Source organism: Triturus cristatus, chromosome 1_1 (genome assembly GCF_964204655.1).
Source record: "Triturus cristatus chromosome 1_1, aTriCri1.1, whole genome shotgun sequence".
Taxonomy (NCBI): domain Eukaryota; kingdom Metazoa; phylum Chordata; class Amphibia; order Caudata; family Salamandridae; genus Triturus; species Triturus cristatus.
The window spans coordinates 49068116-49086829 of NC_140579.1; the positions used below are offsets into that span (position 1 = coordinate 49068116).

General features: G+C 45.7%; 1 protein-coding gene across 4 annotated transcripts in view; it reads left to right on the forward strand.

Annotated features, from left to right (window-relative positions):
• Positions 1-18405, forward strand: part of LOC146869336 (small ribosomal subunit protein eS10-like) — a 33567-nt gene extending 15162 nt beyond the window's left edge. For 2 of the 4 annotated variants that reach the window (XM_085650776.1, XM_085650802.1), the window contains exons 2-6: positions 5776-5925; positions 7088-7259; positions 8139-8216; positions 8819-8874; positions 17341-18405. In XM_085650776.1, the coding sequence (XP_085506902.1) occupies positions 5776-5925; positions 7088-7259; positions 8139-8216; positions 8819-8874; positions 17341-17475 (591 nt within the window). In that variant the 3' untranslated portion in view covers positions 17476-18405. Of the gene's footprint in view, positions 1-5775; positions 5926-7087; positions 7260-8138; positions 8217-8818; positions 8875-10822; positions 10909-17340 lie in introns of those variants that run through there. The other 2 variants (XM_085650818.1, XM_085650836.1) reach the window with 1 other exon arrangement.
• Positions 18406-18714: the final 309 nt, after the last annotated feature.

An 18714-nucleotide genomic window follows, 5' to 3' on the forward strand; every position in this document is an offset into this window, starting at 1 on the left:
CGCATTTGTACTCTTCCACTGCTCATGTCTAGGTTAAGCCAGGGGTCTCCAACCTTTCTTATTGGAAGAGCTACTTAAGATCATTTAAACATTTGTGAGCTACTGCCTAATAAGGGATTTGATAAATGAACACTGAGTTCCTATAACTTGGACTTTACTGCCCTTTAAGTAGCCCATGTCTGCTGCAACCATACAGCATTAACCCCTTCAGCGCTGGGCGAATTCCGCCGCGGTGCTGAAGGGTTCGAGCGCGGGCGGGACCATGACGGAACGGTTCCGTCATGAGCACAGCTCAACCGTGGCTCATGACGGAACCGTTCCGTCATGAGCATGGAAGGGGTTAATGGCACAATAGCTGTATCGCAAAAGGTTTTAATTTAGGTTCTCTGGATCAGTTTTGTCCATTTGCTCTTGAGACTGAGAGGAATATATAGAGGGCGAGAGACTGATAACTAGAGAGAAACAAGCATTTACAATGCAATGGTCTCGGCATTGGTAAAGTTAGAGCTATTGGCATTGCTCATGACAATGCCGTTTCTTTAAATGTTTTAAAAACAAAAACATAAACAAAAATAATGTAATGAGCAATGGCAATAGCGCTAACTTTACCAATGCCGAGACCATTGCATTGTAAATGCTTGTTTAATTGAAGCTCAGACTGCTTAGGCGATATTATGAATTCTCAAGGCAATGTAATTCGCCTTACAATACATCTTGTGTGCAGTGGGAAGAGCTACTGCACTCAACAAACTACCTGTGGGGAAGAACTGGCGTGACAAGGGGGTACAAGGATTACGTAACTCTCAAGGTAGGGAACTGTATGTACTCTAAAAGCAATTTGTTGGACGTCACCAAGACAATTCAGGGCTGTGCAGTCGGAAGCAATTAGGAGTCCAAGTGACACACCGAAGAAATTACAAAAATATGCACACATCAGCTACATTGTCATACATACATAATAAACAAACAAAAATGTCTCATCCACGACATTCTTGACTTATTTCATGACAATACGAACTAATAATAAAATGCATCCGTATCTTTAAATATCAATAGAAATTGGCTGATTACTGTATCTATGACTGCATCATTTAATCAAGAAACGATGCAGAGGCTGCAGAAACTAGTCCCGCTGGGGGCATCGGTACTGGGTAAACCGCGTCACACTCACCGTTGTAGCAGCAACTCCAGACGACCGCACTCGCCCGAAGCGGGTTGTAAACCCAGGTTGGTGACAGTCGTTTTGCGCATACGTGCAGCACTCCGCTGTGGTGGCACGGGGCGGAGCCTGTGTCCGAGCCGTGTTTCTCTAGAAGGCGGGGCTATAGAGAAAATACTTTTTCATTACATACATTAAGGCCGGGTGGCTCTCAGTAGCGGGTGGCGTAACAGAAAGAGCTGAGCAATAGAGTCAGAAAGAATAGAGGCAGATTTTCCATTGAGCAGAATGTATTACGCGCCACAGTCAGGCAACCACAGAGCCCGCCTACTCACGGAAGGGAGACGCAGTACAGTCAAATTTTGTGGAAAAGGCACGTGCACGCTCCAGGGTACCACAACCAATCAATAAGTCGCAAGATTATCCGCGAACTAATCCCAGCCCTTTATACATATGAGAGCCCTAAAAGCCAATGAATGAGAAGCTCTGCAATAGCCAAAACAGAGAGCCTCCGCCCCAACCAAATCCCAAGCAAGCAAGCGCAGCCTTCGCAGCCGAGACCTAAAAAGGAGAGGAAGCGAGGGAGAAAGGAAAGAATGGCAGAGAAACAGGACAAGGAAAATAAGAGAAGCAGAGACATTAAAATGAAATTGGAAGAAAAAACAGTGAAATGACTAAGGAAGTAGAACATAAGGAACATGAGACAAAGGAAAAAAGTGAACGAGGAGAGTGGGAAATGACAAAATGGGAGGATAGAGTACAAAGAACTAAAAAATAGAAACGGACAAACGGTCGAGAAAGCAAAGGAAAAACAAAGTACATAAAGCAGATGGAACAAAGATGAAGAAAGAATAAACTAAGAGGTAAAGAAAGAGAAATCAAACGTTAAAAAATAGACAGGACAATAAGACAGGAGGGACAAAATTGAAACAAAAGAAAATTATTGAAAAATACAGAAGAAAGAAAAGCAGAGGACAAGAGGATAAAAAGAATGAAGTAAAAAATGGGAAATGACGGGAAAGGAGAAAGGTAGAGGTAAAAAGTACAGAGAATTTTCAGAAGTGGGCAGGCTGCATCACCCCGAGCTTACAAGCCATCCCAGAAACGAGGACAGGGTTTTAACACCTTCGATGCTCATGACGGAATGGTTCCGTCATGAGCATCGGTGCTCATGACGGAACCATTCCGTCATGAGGCCAGGGGCACGAAATCCCTCTGCTGCAGACAGCAGAGGGATTTCTATTTCATGCCTTTGACCTTGGGAGCTGGGGAAGTGCTTCCCCAGCTCCCAAGGCCCCCTCCCTGGTTTCTGTGCAATGAAGATCAGCGCGCAGGTCGCGCTGTCTTCATTGCACAGAAAACGAAACTGAAATGAGCCTTTGGGCTCATTTCAATTTCACTTTGTATGTGCTCAGGGGGCTATCTCAGCCCCCCCCGGTCACGTAGAAGATGGGAGAGGTTTCATTGGAAAGGGGAGAATCTCCCCTTTCCAATGGTACCCCTCCCCAGTGGATCCCTGCTTGGGGATCGCCCCAGGAGGGCGATCCCCAAGCAGGGATCCACCCACTAGACACCAGGGAGGGGGGAGCGGCCCCTTAGGCAAGGGCTTTTGCTCCCCCCCCCAAATATTTTTAGTGTCATTTAGGGGGCAGATGGGGGCAGTAGCCCCCAATCTGGCCCCCGGGGGGGGGGGCAAAAAGCCCACTAGACCCAAGGGATATTTACTTTGCGCACATCACCGTTTTGGGCAGCCCCCAACCTAATAAAAATTTGCCCAAAAACCTCCCTGGCATCTAATGGACTTTCTGCTCCCCCTGGGGGCAGATGGGGGCTTTAGCCGCCAATCTGCCCCACCGGGGGGGGCAAAAAGACCACTAGACGCCAGGGATTTTTTGGGGGCAAATTTGTATTGGGGTGGGGGGTCCCAAAAAAGGGTATGTCCATGCCCCCACCCCCACAAAAATTACAGCCTTCCTGCCCCCCTGGTGGACAGATGGGGCAGTAGTCCAAGTACCCGCGGAAGGCAAGGGCCCAAACATTTTGTGGATTTCGCCTCACAACGTTTTGGTCCCTTGCCTGCCGCGGGTACTTGGGCCTCCCACACAAGTGAGGCACCATTTTTACCGGGAACGCTGGGTGGTGGTAAATTTGTGCGAGCCCGGTGATGCCACAACTTTCCCACATGAAAATTTGTGAGAAAAGGTGATTTTTTTCAGCTAAAATTGAGGTTTGCAGGGGATTCTGGGTAAGGAAACGTTGGGGGATCCACGCAAGCCATACCTCCCTGGAAGCCGCCGGGTGTCTAGTTTTCAGAAATGTGTGGGTTTGGTAGGTTTCCCTATGTGCCGGCAGAACTAGGGTTCAAAAACTACAGCTAGTCACTTTGCCAAAAAAGGGTCATTTTTCACTGCAAAATTGAGGTGTGACCACGTTGCGTTTTGCGCCGTTTCCTGTCGCGGGCACTAGGCCGACCCGCACAAGTGAGGTACCATTTTTCTCGTAGGACTTTGGGGAACGCGGGGTGGGTGGAGGAGTGTGGCTCAATGGTTAGAGCGGCGGACCCTGAAGCAGAGTTGTGGCCAGGGACCAGGGTTCGATTCCCGCCTCGGCGGGGCTCGGGCTCAATTTCCTCGGACCTGTCTATTCTCGCCTCGGTGCCTATTCTAATCACTGGCCCCACGCTGCAACTCTGGGCAATAGCTTGCTTAGCCTCCACACTGGCCCCAACAGCGCTAAGGATGCCTGGCTTCACCCAGGAGTGGACACTTCACAGGGAAAGCCAGGAGGGGTTCCACAGCGGTATGAGTATCAGCGCCAGGAAACCGCATAGGCGACACCGCAAGGTGGCCGTCTGGTGACAGTGCGCTCTATAAGTACCTTGACATTTACATTTACCATTTTTATCGGGAGACTTAGGGTAGTTCAGATTTGTAAAGCAACTGTTATTACCTATTGATTTTTGATGCATTTCTCCCTTCCAAATGAAAGACATTGTGTAAAAAAAAAAAAAAAGTCATTTTGAAAAATGGCCAATAATTGTCATGCAAGTATGAGTATTCCCAATTTCGGAAATGTGCAAATATGCACTGTTTCTAAGCTCTGTAATTTGTTCCCATTTCAGAAATACATAGGTGTCTTTCATACCAATTTTTCCATGTATACATTTTCACACTATAATTGCTATATACCCGGAACTAAAAAAAAAAAACATTACAAAATGCTGCTCAGTTTTTTACTCTGGGTTTGTTGGGCTCTTGGTGAACCTACAAGTCGTATATATCCCCACAACCAGGAAGGTCCAGCGGATGTAACGGTACATTGCTTTCTAATAGATGTCATAATTAGAAGAAGTTACAGGTGAAAACGTTGACACAAAAGGCTGCTTTTTTCAACTAATTTTTAATTTTTCCTATTGTTAGTTTCTATAAAGAAACCTTGATGGATCTACACAAATGACCCCTTGCTGAATTCAGAATGTCTACTTTTCAAAAATGTATAGCTTTACAAGATCCATTATTGCTTTTCTACCCATTTCTACCATTATCTGGAAGGAGGTGGACAGCACAAAAAATTGCAAAAATAGAGTATGTCCCAGAAAAATGTCAAAACTGTGTAAAAAAAAAGTTGGATTTCTGACAAAAATCTGTCATTCCCTAAAAGCTGCAGAAATGGTGATTTCAGCCCCACAAACCCTTTTTTGATATCATTTGCAGAGAAAAACCCAGACGCTTTCATTTGCAGCCACTTTCCCCAATTTTTCACAAAAAACCCCAAAATTTTGCTGTATTTTGACTAATTTCTGGGAACCCTCTAGGAGAATCCACAAACCCTGGGTACCTTTAGAATCCGCATGATGTCGGAAGAAAAGGACGCAAATTTGGCGTGGATACCTAATGTGGTCAAAAAGTTACAGGGGCCTAAGCGCGCACTAGCCCAAAAAAGGCTTAGCACAGGAGGGGAAACGGTCTAGCAGCGAAGGGGTTAAATGGCTTCCTTATCAGGCGTTAAGCACTCCATGTGTGTTTTCCAGTTCTTTCCCAGGTGTGCTTCTCCCTCTTTTAACAATGCATGCTGGTGTCTCCCCCAGAGTGCCCCCTCAGATGGCACTGCGTACATTATTTCACTCTCACCCCTTTTTTTTCCCATCTTTTTTTTATATCTTTAGAAGGCTTTAGCAAAGCAAATAAGTCATAAAGGTGAAACCGATTTGCTTTTGCCAGTGCTGGTTTACATTGTGTGAAGCATGTTCCGTAACATGCCGTAACCAGAGAAGTTTTGTGCTAGTTTGACACTGGAGGCTACATAGCCCTGTTTGTGACGTGCAAAATCCATTAGAATATTGCTAGTGCAATAAATGACCAAACCTAAACTTATTAAAACTTGTATGTTCTCAGTTTATCTGCCTCTGTGCAGTGCTGTTGCTAGGAGAGACTTGTTTGTGGTCAGAATATTTCTCTCCTTACTTCGATGTTGTACTTTACAATTTCAGTTAATTGAATGCAGTAAATCTGTTTGTGATCTGATAACCACACATCACATTTTCTTGGGGAGGAGGGCAGCTACTTTAAATTGGGGTGTAAAAGTGGCTCTATGATAATGTTTGTGTTCTGTTTCAGATGTTGATGCCCAAGAAGAACCGAATCTCTATCTATGAGCTCCTGTTCAAGGAGGGAGTGATGGTGGCTAAGAAAGATGTCCATATGCCCAAGCATCCGGAGCTGGCTGACAAGAATGTCTCCAACCTACATGTCATGAAGGCCATGCAGGTACATTGAGAGTTGATGAAAATGGCTTGGAATTGATCACCTTTGGTTTAAAATGTCATGGGATTTGATTTTCTGTAGTGTTCATGTGGTTTAAGCCATTTTCGATTTCGACCAGATGCAGTAGTCTTAAGTATCTGATCAACGTTAGACACCGAATTGATCTTGCATCAGCAATTGTAGCTTTTAGTTTGAGATTCTTTATATTGGCCACAGTTGTCGTTTCAGACAAGCACCTTTTGTTTTATTTTTTAATAGATTTCAGGAGCTGTGGTGTACATAAAGGCAGAGTAGTTTATTGCTGCTTAAGTCAAATCTGAGATTGATGGGTTATTTAAGTGACTGAACGTATTATTCTTTCAGCCAATAAAATCTTGAGTGGGTTGCTGTGTATTAACTGGCTATTCATGGAGTTCATGTCGGCCCCTCCTTGAAGGCATCTTGAATAGTATCTGATTAGTTTACAAAGGCCGTTGCAGTTAATGCAAGTAGTAGTACAACTGATCTTGACCACAGAGAACCTCTTAGAGGTTGTGGGACTAAGGGTGTGATCTTTTGGATCGCTTTAGGTTCTTTAGGGCATGACCATTTCAGCAGGATGTTGGGGTTTTTAACCAGGGATTGACGTGAAGACCAGGGCTATGGAATTTGAAGCGGTGCACTTTTTGCATATTTAGTCCATGGTGTGTAAGCAGGATAATGTACTGGCCAAGTTTAAGTGTAGGGGCAGACAATGAAAAGATAGCAACGTTAGTATGCTTTGGACTTGTGTATGTTGCGGTTTTGATGGCATGCCATGAACTACGGATGGTAAACAGTCAGAGGGTGGCGCCTGTTGAAGTGGTAAATGAAGTCAGATCAGTTATATTTGCAAGTGCTTACCTGGCTTGTGAGCAGATTTGGATCTGTCATGGTGAAGGATAATTAATGCTGGATTGAGCATGAATCTGTACAGCAGTGAAATGAGATTGCATAGTGGTACCCAGTTGCACAGTCTAGCAAAGCAGTTCATCTGCTTAATAGATATTTATTATATACACTAAAAGTGCCCGGCATCTGTTTGGTGGTAAATGGATTATTCTGTGGACTGGTTGGTAGACTACACCAACTGTAAATTGAAAGCAGGATTAGTAAAATGATCTGTTATGCATCTGCTACTTTTCAGTCTCTCAAATCACGTGGTTACGTGAAGGAGCAGTTTGCCTGGAGGCATTTCTACTGGTATCTGACCAATGAGGGCATCCAGTACCTAAGAGATTTCCTGCATCTGCCCCCTGAAATTGTACCCGCTACCCTGCGCAGAAGCCGCCCAGAGACTGGCAGACCAAGGCCAAAAGGTATAAAAATTGTGAATTATTAATTTCTTAAGTAATCTGGTTTAAAAAAAAAATATATTTTTAAACCAGGCAGTCAAGGGACCCCCCCCACACTCCTAGTTGAGGAAGTGTGGGGGGGGGTCCCTTGAGTGCCTCCACCTGCAAATGCCAAAAAAGTTCTTGGTTAACTCCAGACCTAATTAGTGGCCCAATTATTATTAAAGATAGTTACAAAATTGCACCCATGGTATGTCTTGGTCTTTGAGCAGATTGATGGCTTTCATAAATTCACAAGAATGTACTGTTGTCGGCCAGGAGATGGCACTTCTAGAAAATATTTGTGTACTGCTTTTTCGCATGAGCAAATATGAAGGCGTAGATTTGCTCATGCGAAATTCTGTTGAGCGTTTACAAGTTCACTTTCCCTCCAACCGCTTTTCTCCCATCCCTGGAAGAAGTTATCTCCAGCTCCAGGATATAGATCTGTGGAAAGGTGGCAAAATAATTAAATTGATGAAGAGTTCAAACCCTATTATAGTATTAGCCCTGGCATAATCGGAAGGGCAAAATATCAGAGCTTTCATATGAGAACGCTGCCATTATTTTTCACTGCACTGTGGCACCAAACGAACATGTGGATTTCTTTACAGGGCAGGCAGATTTATGAAGCAGCTTGTCAAATGGGCAAGTAGATATCTTATTAAATTCCACACCCCTGATAACTGGCTCTCGAGAGGTTTGAAAGGGTTGTGCAATTTTCATCCTCCCAGGCATGATTAATAAATGTTTAATCAATTCAGTGAAAATTTGGAGAACTTGGTGTTGGCATTATTGTAGTACCATAACCATGGTATTTTGTGAGCTTATAAGTTGATTCACTTTTCTTGCTTTTCTTTTTAGGTCTTGAAGGTGAGCGCCCTGCACGTCTCAACCGTGGTGAGGCTGATAGAGACACTTACAGACGCACTACTGTTCCTCGTAAGTATTTCTGAATGATGGTTTTGTTCTTCATTGATTCTGCAGTCTTCATAAATTTATCAACGTATACATTCGGTGTAACGCATCTGCATCCAGATACGAGATGATAAATGTGATTACTTGAGTAGGTTCCTTAATCGGGTTCCAGTGATTGCTTAGTGCCGTTGTACGCTGCTTTAAATGTGAATTGCTTGGTTTGTGTGTGGGACACAATTACTTCTGGTTCTTATATATATATATATATATATATATATATATATGCCTTAGCTAGTAATGGGGAATTTTGGTTATGGTGCACACAGTTGCATTTGTTTAATTGCCATCGGTGAGAAGTTACAAGTCTCCTATAGAATTGAGATGCCAGAATTTAGTGTGATGCTCTCGACCTCCTTGCTTGATGAAGCAGTCGTACCAGGTTTTCGGGGTTGATATTAGCGTGAAGAGTAAATAGGGTGTGCATGAGGCAAGCCCCCTGGAAAAATACAGAGTAGCTTTGTATTTGGCTGAAGTGATCTTTTTGGTATGGGATGCAGTGATAAGTGGTGTTGCGAGGTCTGTTCCTTGGGTGATCGTTTGTATTAATGAGAATTTCTATTTTACAGCTGGTGCTGACAAAAAGGCAGAAGCTGGTGCTGGAGCTGCAACAGAGTTCCAGTTTGTAAGTATTTATTCTGTGCCCCCTAATAAACTTCTGAGTCGTGGCCATGCTATGTTCGAGTTAAATAGAGGTGTATTTTTTTAAATTGGGGATTCTAATAATTCTCTCCTAGCCCTTTTCCTGCAATGACTGGCTTGTTAGCGAATGTAAATTCAGGTACTGGTCATGAAAAGCCTTTGTCCCTTAACCTGAAATACTGCCACTTGACCTTCCAGCATGCATCAGCACCATTCATTACCACAAAAGTAGAATCATTCTTTACTCCTGATGGTTCTAGAACTATTTTTTATTATTAAAACCATATATATCCACAGCTTTGTCTATACTAAAGAATTTACCCAAGCTTAAAATGCAGCAAATCTAGCTTTTAAATCTGTTGGGTCAAATGATCTTATACAGATCTCCGTGGAAAGAGCCTGCATTGCAGTGTTGGTAAGTACTAGGGCTTAGTGCTGCAGATAGCGCTATCTGCAGGGCATATAATGTCCCTTGATTGCGGTCCGAAGTCTTAATTGCAAAGAACTGGAGACTAACTTTGGCACCTGTCCAGTTAGATCTTCCTCAGCAAACTACTTTATGTGAAGTTGGTAGTTTATTTCTTTGGGGCATTGAGATGATGTGCTTGGATCTGAGAAATTCCCTCTTTTAAAGTACTGATTTTGCTACTGTGTCCAATTGCACCTAGACTAGTGTCTCCCATGTAACTAGATTGACATTCCTGTGTTCCTCTTTAAGAGGCACTCGTTCCTGTGGTAACTAGAGTTAAGCAGTGTCCTATTGAGATACAAAAGCAATGTTAAAACTAAGCCAGATAAGGTTTGGTCTAGTTCTCATACTATACTAAATTGCTTGAGATTGGCTTCTTGACGCATGGCTCCGCTCTTGCATGCATAAGCAAATGGATGTATGCGTCTCCCCAGCCGTTCAGCACAATAGAGCGGAGTCTGTCAGCTTCAAGTTTGAAGATTTCCCTCCTGGAACCTCCTTTTCCCCAGAGCCTTTTATCATGCGATGGGCCATTAAAAGTCCAGTGCCAATGGGATTTTCCAAGATACCAGGATTATCTCTTCTGGCTCTACCTGCTGACATTGAGCAAACTGTGAGGTGTGTTTGATTTAGTGATCTGTAACTGACCACAGTTCAGACTTGAGTCTTGCTCAACGTTGCACCTGTAGTAACCCAGCTCACATCAGACTCCTTCCACCCTCTCAACCGCGATGTTCTTTTGTGAAATAAACATGTCCACTTCGCACAAACAATGAGCTTTTCATGTGAAAAGATGCAGGCATATACAAGGGACACTAGAAAACCCTGTGGACGCCCAAACTGTTGAAGGAAGGAAACCATCCATTTGTCAACCCAGCAGTCTCTAGAAATGGATCTCAAAGTATTTTGGTTGTGAAGTTATGGTCCTTTTTTACGTTGATGCCCATCTTTGCTTCATAATAGCCCTTGAATGCTTAGTGCTTTCCTCTTAACTGCAATGGGCTTGTGAGCTATTGGATTATGAACCGCCTGTCTCCGAATGCCTAGAATTTGAGAATATCTAGAACATTGGGATTCTGTCATCCTTGGCCTTACCAAGAAGATTGTCACTAGGTTTTTTTTTTAATAGCTTGAAAGTTGTCCTTTAGGTTGCCACGGTGTGCATGAGGGATGCAGTTCATTGTAGCTTTGTGTGGTGTGGATCGCCCCCTTAGAAAGCCTGGGTTTGCTGTATAGGAGTCTCCTTTAAACATTCATGAGTGCCTGCTTTGGGTTTTTGGGAGCGGCATTGGGTGCTCAGGTGGCTGTGGCTTCAGAGAGCATTCTAATTACTACATTTGTGGTTTGAAGTTTCTAGAGGTTCATTCTTTGAAATGACTTGGGGAAATCTGTATCTACATATGAATATAAGCAGATGAGCCATGTGAGCTTTCTGTACTGACAAGTTTTTTTTTGCTTGCAGCGTGGTGGATTTGGTCGTGGACGTGGCCAGCCTCCTCAATAAATTCTCTTTTGGATTTGTGTAAAATAAAGATTTTGAAAAACCAATGTCTGCTTTGTGAGATCTCTACTTCCTACCTTACAGATTCGGGGGGGGGGGGGGGGGGGGGGGGGGATTTAGGTTTTTCTGGATTAGGTACAAGTGGTTGAGATAAGACTATGTATTTGAAACAATGACTATTTTTGCTTGAAACATTTTAAATTTGTTGAGTAAAGTTATGCTTCTTGAGACTTAAGTACACATTCAATCGTGGTTGGTACAGAAACCTAAGATTAGGATGGATATTTGCACATGGGTGTAAGGAACACCAAGGAGAGTTAATTATTTTTCTATTTGTCATTGATGCTTTAATATTGTCATTTAGGGAATTTAAAGAGGCTGTTAGGTGAATGTTGCAAAGACGTCAAAAACCCAGATGACATCCAGCAAACTTTTGAGAATTGTTGTTGCTGACTGCTCAGTTGTATTGATGACGAACGTCTTTTTTTCTCTACACTGGATGGTCTGTCTGCTCCATTTTAGGAGGACATGGGGCAGACAGGTAATAGAGCGCCACAGCAATGAGTCCTGAGCTAGTTGGCATCTGCTGTCCTGCTATGGCTCTGCTAACTGGGTCTAGTATAACCCTTTCAGCATTTGACTCTGATGCAGCGTTGGCTAGCAGTCTCCAGGTGCTCAGTGGGGTTATACGGTTTCTGCGCTCAACGCCACCCCACAGCAGTGCAATAAGGTCAGTGTCCAGCCCAGTGTTAGTGCTTCTCTTTATATAATAGATAAGTACTTGATTGCCCAGCAAAATGCGACACTACGTTCACGGTGAAATACCCAACTTGCAGGTGCAAATCTTACGTTCTTCAAAGTGGTTGCTCCCCTACCCTCTAGGCCACAGCTTTCCAAACTTTTCATGTTGGTGACACACTTTTTGGAGATGCATCATTTTGGTACACAGTAAGGCAGTGTAGCGAGCATAGCAAGCGAGCCCGAACCACTTAAGGGGAGGTTTGGGGGGAGTTCTCTGTTTCCCTCCCTCGGTCTGACCCTTTCAGATGGATCGTGTTTATGTGCCGCTCTGGCAGGCAACGGGTAGTGTATTCCTGTGCTGAGGTGCTCCTGCAGTTTTAGGTTCTAATTGGCATCGCAACGAGAATGAGGATGTGGCCAGAGGTGCCGACAGTGAAACTGGAGAACCAGGTTCAAATCCCGACATCGGCTCATCATCCTGTGATTCAGGACAACTCCCTTAACCAGTGGTGCTTAAAAAAAAAAAGGAAGCTTTAATGCAAATGTTCTGATTGTCATGTAAAGCGCTTAAATGTCCATGGCACAAATTCATGCAATATCAAACTGCCAAAACTTAGGCCCTGCACCTATGACATTGGAGCTGATGCTTGCTATGTCTCCTATGTAAGGAGGCAGTTTGATATTGTGGGTTGCCGTGCCCTCCATGGCACGGAGATAGCTCTTCTGGCATTCACTGAAGAATTAAAAGCCTTATCAGATAACGGAGGAGCTGCAGCCATTGTCCTTCTGGATTTCAGTGCGGCCTTTGATACCGTCAATCATGCCATACTGAAAGATGGATTGAAGGAGATCGGTATCAGGGACAAAGCTTTGGATTGGCTCTTACCTGGACGACCGATCCTTCCAAGTTATGGAAAAGGACTGTCTCTTACACCCCCGGCCCATAAAATTCGGAGTGCCACAGGGCTCTTCCGTTAGCCCACCAGATTTAATATTTATGTAAGACAACTAGCCTCTATAACGCAGGAGTTCGGCATTTCAGGTTTGTCGTATGCCGACGACACGCAGCTGATCGTCTCTATGCCAAGCACTCCCAACCAAGACAATCTTCAATTGGTTCCATGTTTGACCAAATTATAACACTGGATGTCAAACAATTACCTTAAATTGAACGGAGAAAAGACCGAACTGGCTTAACCTGCCTGCTTCCTTCTTTTGTTCCCTAGAGGGGGTCAGAAGGATTTATTTTGTATACTAAACGGTGCAGGGCAGCAGTGGCAAAGCTGTATCTACCCCGGTCGCAGGATGGGCTGGCTTTACCCAACCTGGAGCACTATTTTCTGGCGTTCCAGATACTATGGGTGGAGGAGCTACACCTGGCGGATTCAGCTGAACCGGAGTCCCCATATTCCCTGGACAGGATTCTCTTTTTATTCCATCCCTGTAACAGATCGCATGAGTCGCTTCCACTTCTACTCCAGATTGCGCAAAAATGTTTCCGTAGGGCATTACGCCTTACTAGGCACATCAAGCCGTATGCGCCTGTCATGCATTTACTGGTGTTGCCGACAGCGAGAGGGCGAGTCCGGGTAATGGACCTAACAGAACGGTTGGGGGTACACATAACTGCACTGGGAGATCTGTATGGAGAGGGCGCGCTGCGACCATTCCTCTCCTTGTCGGAGGAGGAAGGAGTCTCTCCGGTATAATTCCTGAACCATGCCTCCTGGACGGCAATGCTGCGGAGATGGTGGGTAAACATTGCGACAGAACCCCCAACATATCTCTTATTGCAATATGTGCACAATAATGGGCACGGGCGTCACCTTGTAAAATGGTTTGTGGAGTCGATCTGGGAACACACCATGGTGGACTTAACACCGCTGCGAACCAAATGGGAAGCAGACCTGGTGAGATCATACACACAAAGAATGGTCCATAGTTTTGGAGAGCCCCAGACTTATCCCTAGAAATGCACGTTTTAGGCTGATTCAATTTTATGTTGTTCATAGGGCATACCTATCCCCAGACAAGATTAATAGATATTTTAATAAGATAGACGTGTGCTGTCCTTGTTGCAAAATGTTGAATGCAGATCTGCTACTTATGCTCTGGTCCTGCCACGAATTGAAATCGTACTCGGAGGGGCTGGTCCATGCGCTGGCCACCAGTACAAATAGGGAACTACCACAGATATGGGAGGCATGTATAACAGGGATATTCCCTTGAAGTAAAAAGCACAAAACCTCTACTAGGTTTTTAGATCTGGGCCTGGTTGTGGCCAAACGGCTCATTACACGCCAGTGGAAAGCAGAAGAACGCCCCCCGATGAAAGCATGGTTTCACTCAATGATAAACTGGGTTAAGGCCAAGGCAGTCTCATTAATAAGGGAAGACACATTAGGGCTTCCCAAATTGCCCTTTGCAACGGCATTGAACACAATGTTGTGCACGCTTCAAGGGTTGTTAACTCCTGATGATCCACCTAACATTCCTACCACTAATTAATGTTGTTCAATGCATGTGTTGTAATGTGGTCCAAATTGTGACTTGGACACTATGGTATGTTCCATATACCTCAAACCGCCATTTACTAATTTCACGTAGATAAAATATGCAAATGTATGATTGTATAAATGGCACTTTCCTGCAATGATCAAGGACAACTTTCTTTATCCACCTATATGAGGTTTACTCCCATGGCGTTTTGCCTGCGGGAGTGAGCAGCTGCACGCAGGGTAGCAGCTGCATTCCTCGTGGGTCAGGTTACTATCTTCTGCTCTTTCCTCGCAGCTCGCTCCCCTGACAGTGGGGCAGCCCTTCTACTCCCGTCCTTTGGATAGATAAAACAGTCACAGCCACCAGTCCCCCACCCAAATGTTCCAGAAAGCTTACACTGAACCATGCTCACCTCACAGGGAGTGCAAAAGTACTGCTAAGATGGCTGACACTAGGCCCTGCTGGGCCCTGGCCTCCACCTGACAACAGGACACCAATGCCAGACAGCCTGAACGTAAATCGTGACCCCCTGCAATGGAAGCATGAAACATGGGGGATTCGCTGGCCTCTGTGGGTAAAGGATGTCCTGCAATGACTTCAAATGCCATCAATGCCGTCTCAAAGCACACCTTCTCAGCCAGAACAAAGTGCACCCTTGGGACCAGTCACTCCAAAAGTAAATGCCTTGGCAAGATGGATGACACACGGTCATGATGTATGAATTGTCTGCAAGTCACACCTATGTACTGGCCAACTCAAACACATCTACACTCACACCCATTGGAACTATAGGTCTCCTCCCACTTCCAGGAGATGCAGTGTCCCTGTGGTGACCCTTGACCTGGCTGTGAAGGTGTCTTGTAGATGACAATCTGGGAGATGTAGACATAGTACATAGCAACAAGCACACACAATGTCGCTGTCATGCCCCGTGGTCCTGCCCCCAAGATGTTTCTAGTATTTAAGGAGCCTAGATGCACACGAACGCGCTTAGCGTTCTTGCTCCTATCCCCATTTCCGTCTTTGCTGCTGTTGCCTGACTTAAGTTTGTGTACTTCCTGTTTCTGCTAGCGTCCTCTCAGTAGTTGGAGGTTTTTGCTCACAGTTGTTTCCTGTATCACCCGGACCTGGTGCTCCGCCCCGCAGCCGGCTCTATCCTCGCTGCCGGGCCGGACACTGCCTCTGATCTCCCTGCTCAGTCGGGAGAGATTTTCGAAGCCGTTTCCGTTCCTTCTTCCCCGAGCTTCCCTAAACCAGGTGCTCTGCCCCGCGGCCGGCTCTATCTCCGCCGCCGGGCCGGGCACTCCGTTCTTTCTTGCCCGAGGTTCCCTAAACCTGGTGCTCCGCCCCGCGGCCGGCTCTATCCCCGCCGCCGGGCCGGGCACTGTCTGTAAGCTCCGTATACATTAGGGAGAGGCTTGAGGCCGTGTTACAGTCTCTCGGGTTCCTCAGCTACTCCTTCCCTTCATTATTCCTCATTACCCTAACCTGGTGCTCCGCCCCACGGCCGGCTCTGTCCTCGCTGCCGGGCTGGGCACTGCCTGTGTGCTCCGCATCGGGCACTGCCTGGGTGCTCTGCATAATTGCGAGGGTTGTTCCCCCTGCCTTCCCTGAGAAGATCTTGTCCTGTTATTCTCTTGGGATACTTGCGTGGACCACTGTGCAGTTAAGGCTCATTGCTTCACAATCACGGTAACAGCGCAGTGCGCTGCCTTTTTATCTATATATATATATATATATATATATATATATATATATATATATACTGTGGTTTATGGTGACTTTGAGGGGGGTACTAAGTTTGCTTTACTCCCTTGGCAGATTATACCATACACATTAGCAGAACAAGCACGATTCTCATTCTTTGTGGACCTAAGGTGGATTACAATCCTGTGTTCTCACAGTTCTCCAGTAGAATGGTGGGGTGAGTCGCACACATTTATAGCATATGTTTTAGTGCATAGTGGAGGCGCCTCTCTAATCTTTTGTTTTTCTGTTGTATAGGATACTAGGTATTGAACCAAATACGCCTCCCCCCTATATGACTAGAAGTAACATAACGGTGGTAGGTGTTGACAGGGGGTTATTCAGACAACTGGGTTGTAATGTGAATGTGAAGACAGGAGATAAGTCTTTTCTTACAGCTGGGTATTGCCTCAACTGTCCCTGACGTGGAACCATCAACGCTACCGGAGTTTACCCCCCGCCTTTCCTTGTTTTGTTTCCCTGTTTTCCCCTGGCGTGCTATCTGATACGATAGAGTCTGATGAGTCGGAAGGCCGTAGGGGAAGGCTGAGGCATTCTCTCCAAGTTCCTGACGCTCCTGCGGAAATATCCTGGCAGTCATCAGTCACCTATACATCATTGACAGTGGACACCTGACGGTGACTAGAATGGACATACACATAGCTGACACTGTAGCATGGTGTCATCCAAAAAATGTGCAGTTGTGAGCTGCAGTTCAATCCCACATCGGTCTGCGTTGTACGCATCATTCATACAACACATCATTCATTGTCATGGAGACCCCAAACACAAGGACTAATCTGGACTGCATCTGAGGAGGCATGCGACTCACAGCAGCTGAACTGTAACACACACAACTCTGCCCTTTCACTGTAATGAACATTGAAAAGCAAGAGAGCACCTGTGCCCAATCCCTCTCACTGTTGATGAATTTGACAAGATAGGTGTTGGCACATACAAAACTCAGCACCAACTTCATTAGCTATGCTAGCCCCATGACTTGTATGAAAAGAGATGTGAACTAGGAACACAGACAACTAATTAGTATCTCACAATGGATCTCAGGCATACCATACTGCAACCATGTTGCACAGACAAAAAAATGTGACGCACAGAGGAAAGAAAAGAATCACACCACACATGCCCCAACCTCGCAACATACACCAAGTGTAATAGTACGTATGTCATTGTTAAAGCACAAATGTGGACAGGGATAATAAAGCAGCGTCAAGCATGTGATGGAACCTGAGTGGCAATGGGCATCTACAGACAATTGATCAATACATCAGCTGGTCATGCACACAGCTTGACGTGCACATCGAAATGCTCCAGGTTGCCATTACAAAGTGCTCCAACAATATCAACCTCTGTCACAACTTAGGACAATGCAATGTACAGACCCTCATAATGATGTTCAGTGTCAAATGTCATGTGTGTGAAACATTGAGGTCTGTAAAAACATAACATACATTGTATGTCTCCTCCAAACACAGGTGATGCTGGGGACACAGCAGGTCCTGAGGAACAGTCTCAGTCCCAGACTCTGGCAAACCCTGAGCTCCCCGGTGTGGATCACTCTACGTCCTCTTCGGACGACGACCTTGACCAACCTGGCCCCTCCGGCGTGAGCCATCGTGCAGCCCCAGCAGCAGTAACATCAGCACCCCCCTCAACCCCTCCTGCTACATTGGACACCAGACAGAGTCCCCATTCCAACAAGGACAGGCCCAGGCCCCAGAACAACAACGGAATAGGTACACAGGGCCCCATGGATGCAAGGGACAACACCACCGGAGCTAACACTCAAGGGGGCCCAGTGTCGGCTGGGCCGGCCACGGCAGGGCCTGCCCGTGTGGGTCGGGCTGGTGGGAGGGTGGGCAGGCAGAAGACTCGTCCTGCAGAGGGGGCTGGACTGCATGATAAACCGCACCTGGAACGCATCATAGATGCGTACCAGGTAAGCACCGGAGGGTTTAGACAGGTAGTGGGCATCCTCAGGGGAACTCAAAGAACAGCAAGCTGCCCATCATGCCCGCTTGGTCTCCCACATGGCCCGGGTGGAGTCCAAGTGGGACAAATTGGATGAACCAACAGCGGTGCATAGGGACATACTGACATGCCTCCGCAGATTTGTGTGCCCGCAACATATGTTGCCACAACATCCGCAACAGCCACACAGAGGGAGGAGGACTCTGACGGAGAGTTCTCGGCATCGCAGCAGACTGCACATGAGGGTCCCCTGAGAAAGAAGAGGGGTCATCCGAAAAAGGGCAATTGAGACGCTGATGGCCATGCATATCCCCAGGCACCCAACTCCTGCTAACGTCCTTTGTGTGCATACCAGTTGACCTTGTTAACCTTTTTCAAAATCACCCACTTGACATGGAGGGTTAAAGTTGTGACAGTGCAACAAATGACTGTGGATTCTACTCAGGACATTTCAATTACCAAGACTACCAACTTACCTGTGAACTTTGCATTACCATCACATTGTACAGCATTGCAAAATCCGTTCACCATCCTTACACGTGTTTGTAAATAAATTCACAATCACACAATACTTGCCTCTGTCATGATTCCTACTTGCTTTGTGCCATGGCGATGATGAGCTGCTAAGGAACACTGTGCATGCAAACTATTACAGCAATGCGAACACCGTAATGTGAGTCATGTTAACGTGACACATATGAGGGAGACACACCACTAGGACAACACAACACATACTCATCATGGCCCCTAACTCATCGTCAACACTGATGTCAACTAGAAATACAGTGGAATGCACACACAACACCCATCCTGGGCCATTGGCAAGCGGCCCACAGGTACAGGATGCAAATTACTGTTGGATGTGTGGACACACGGAG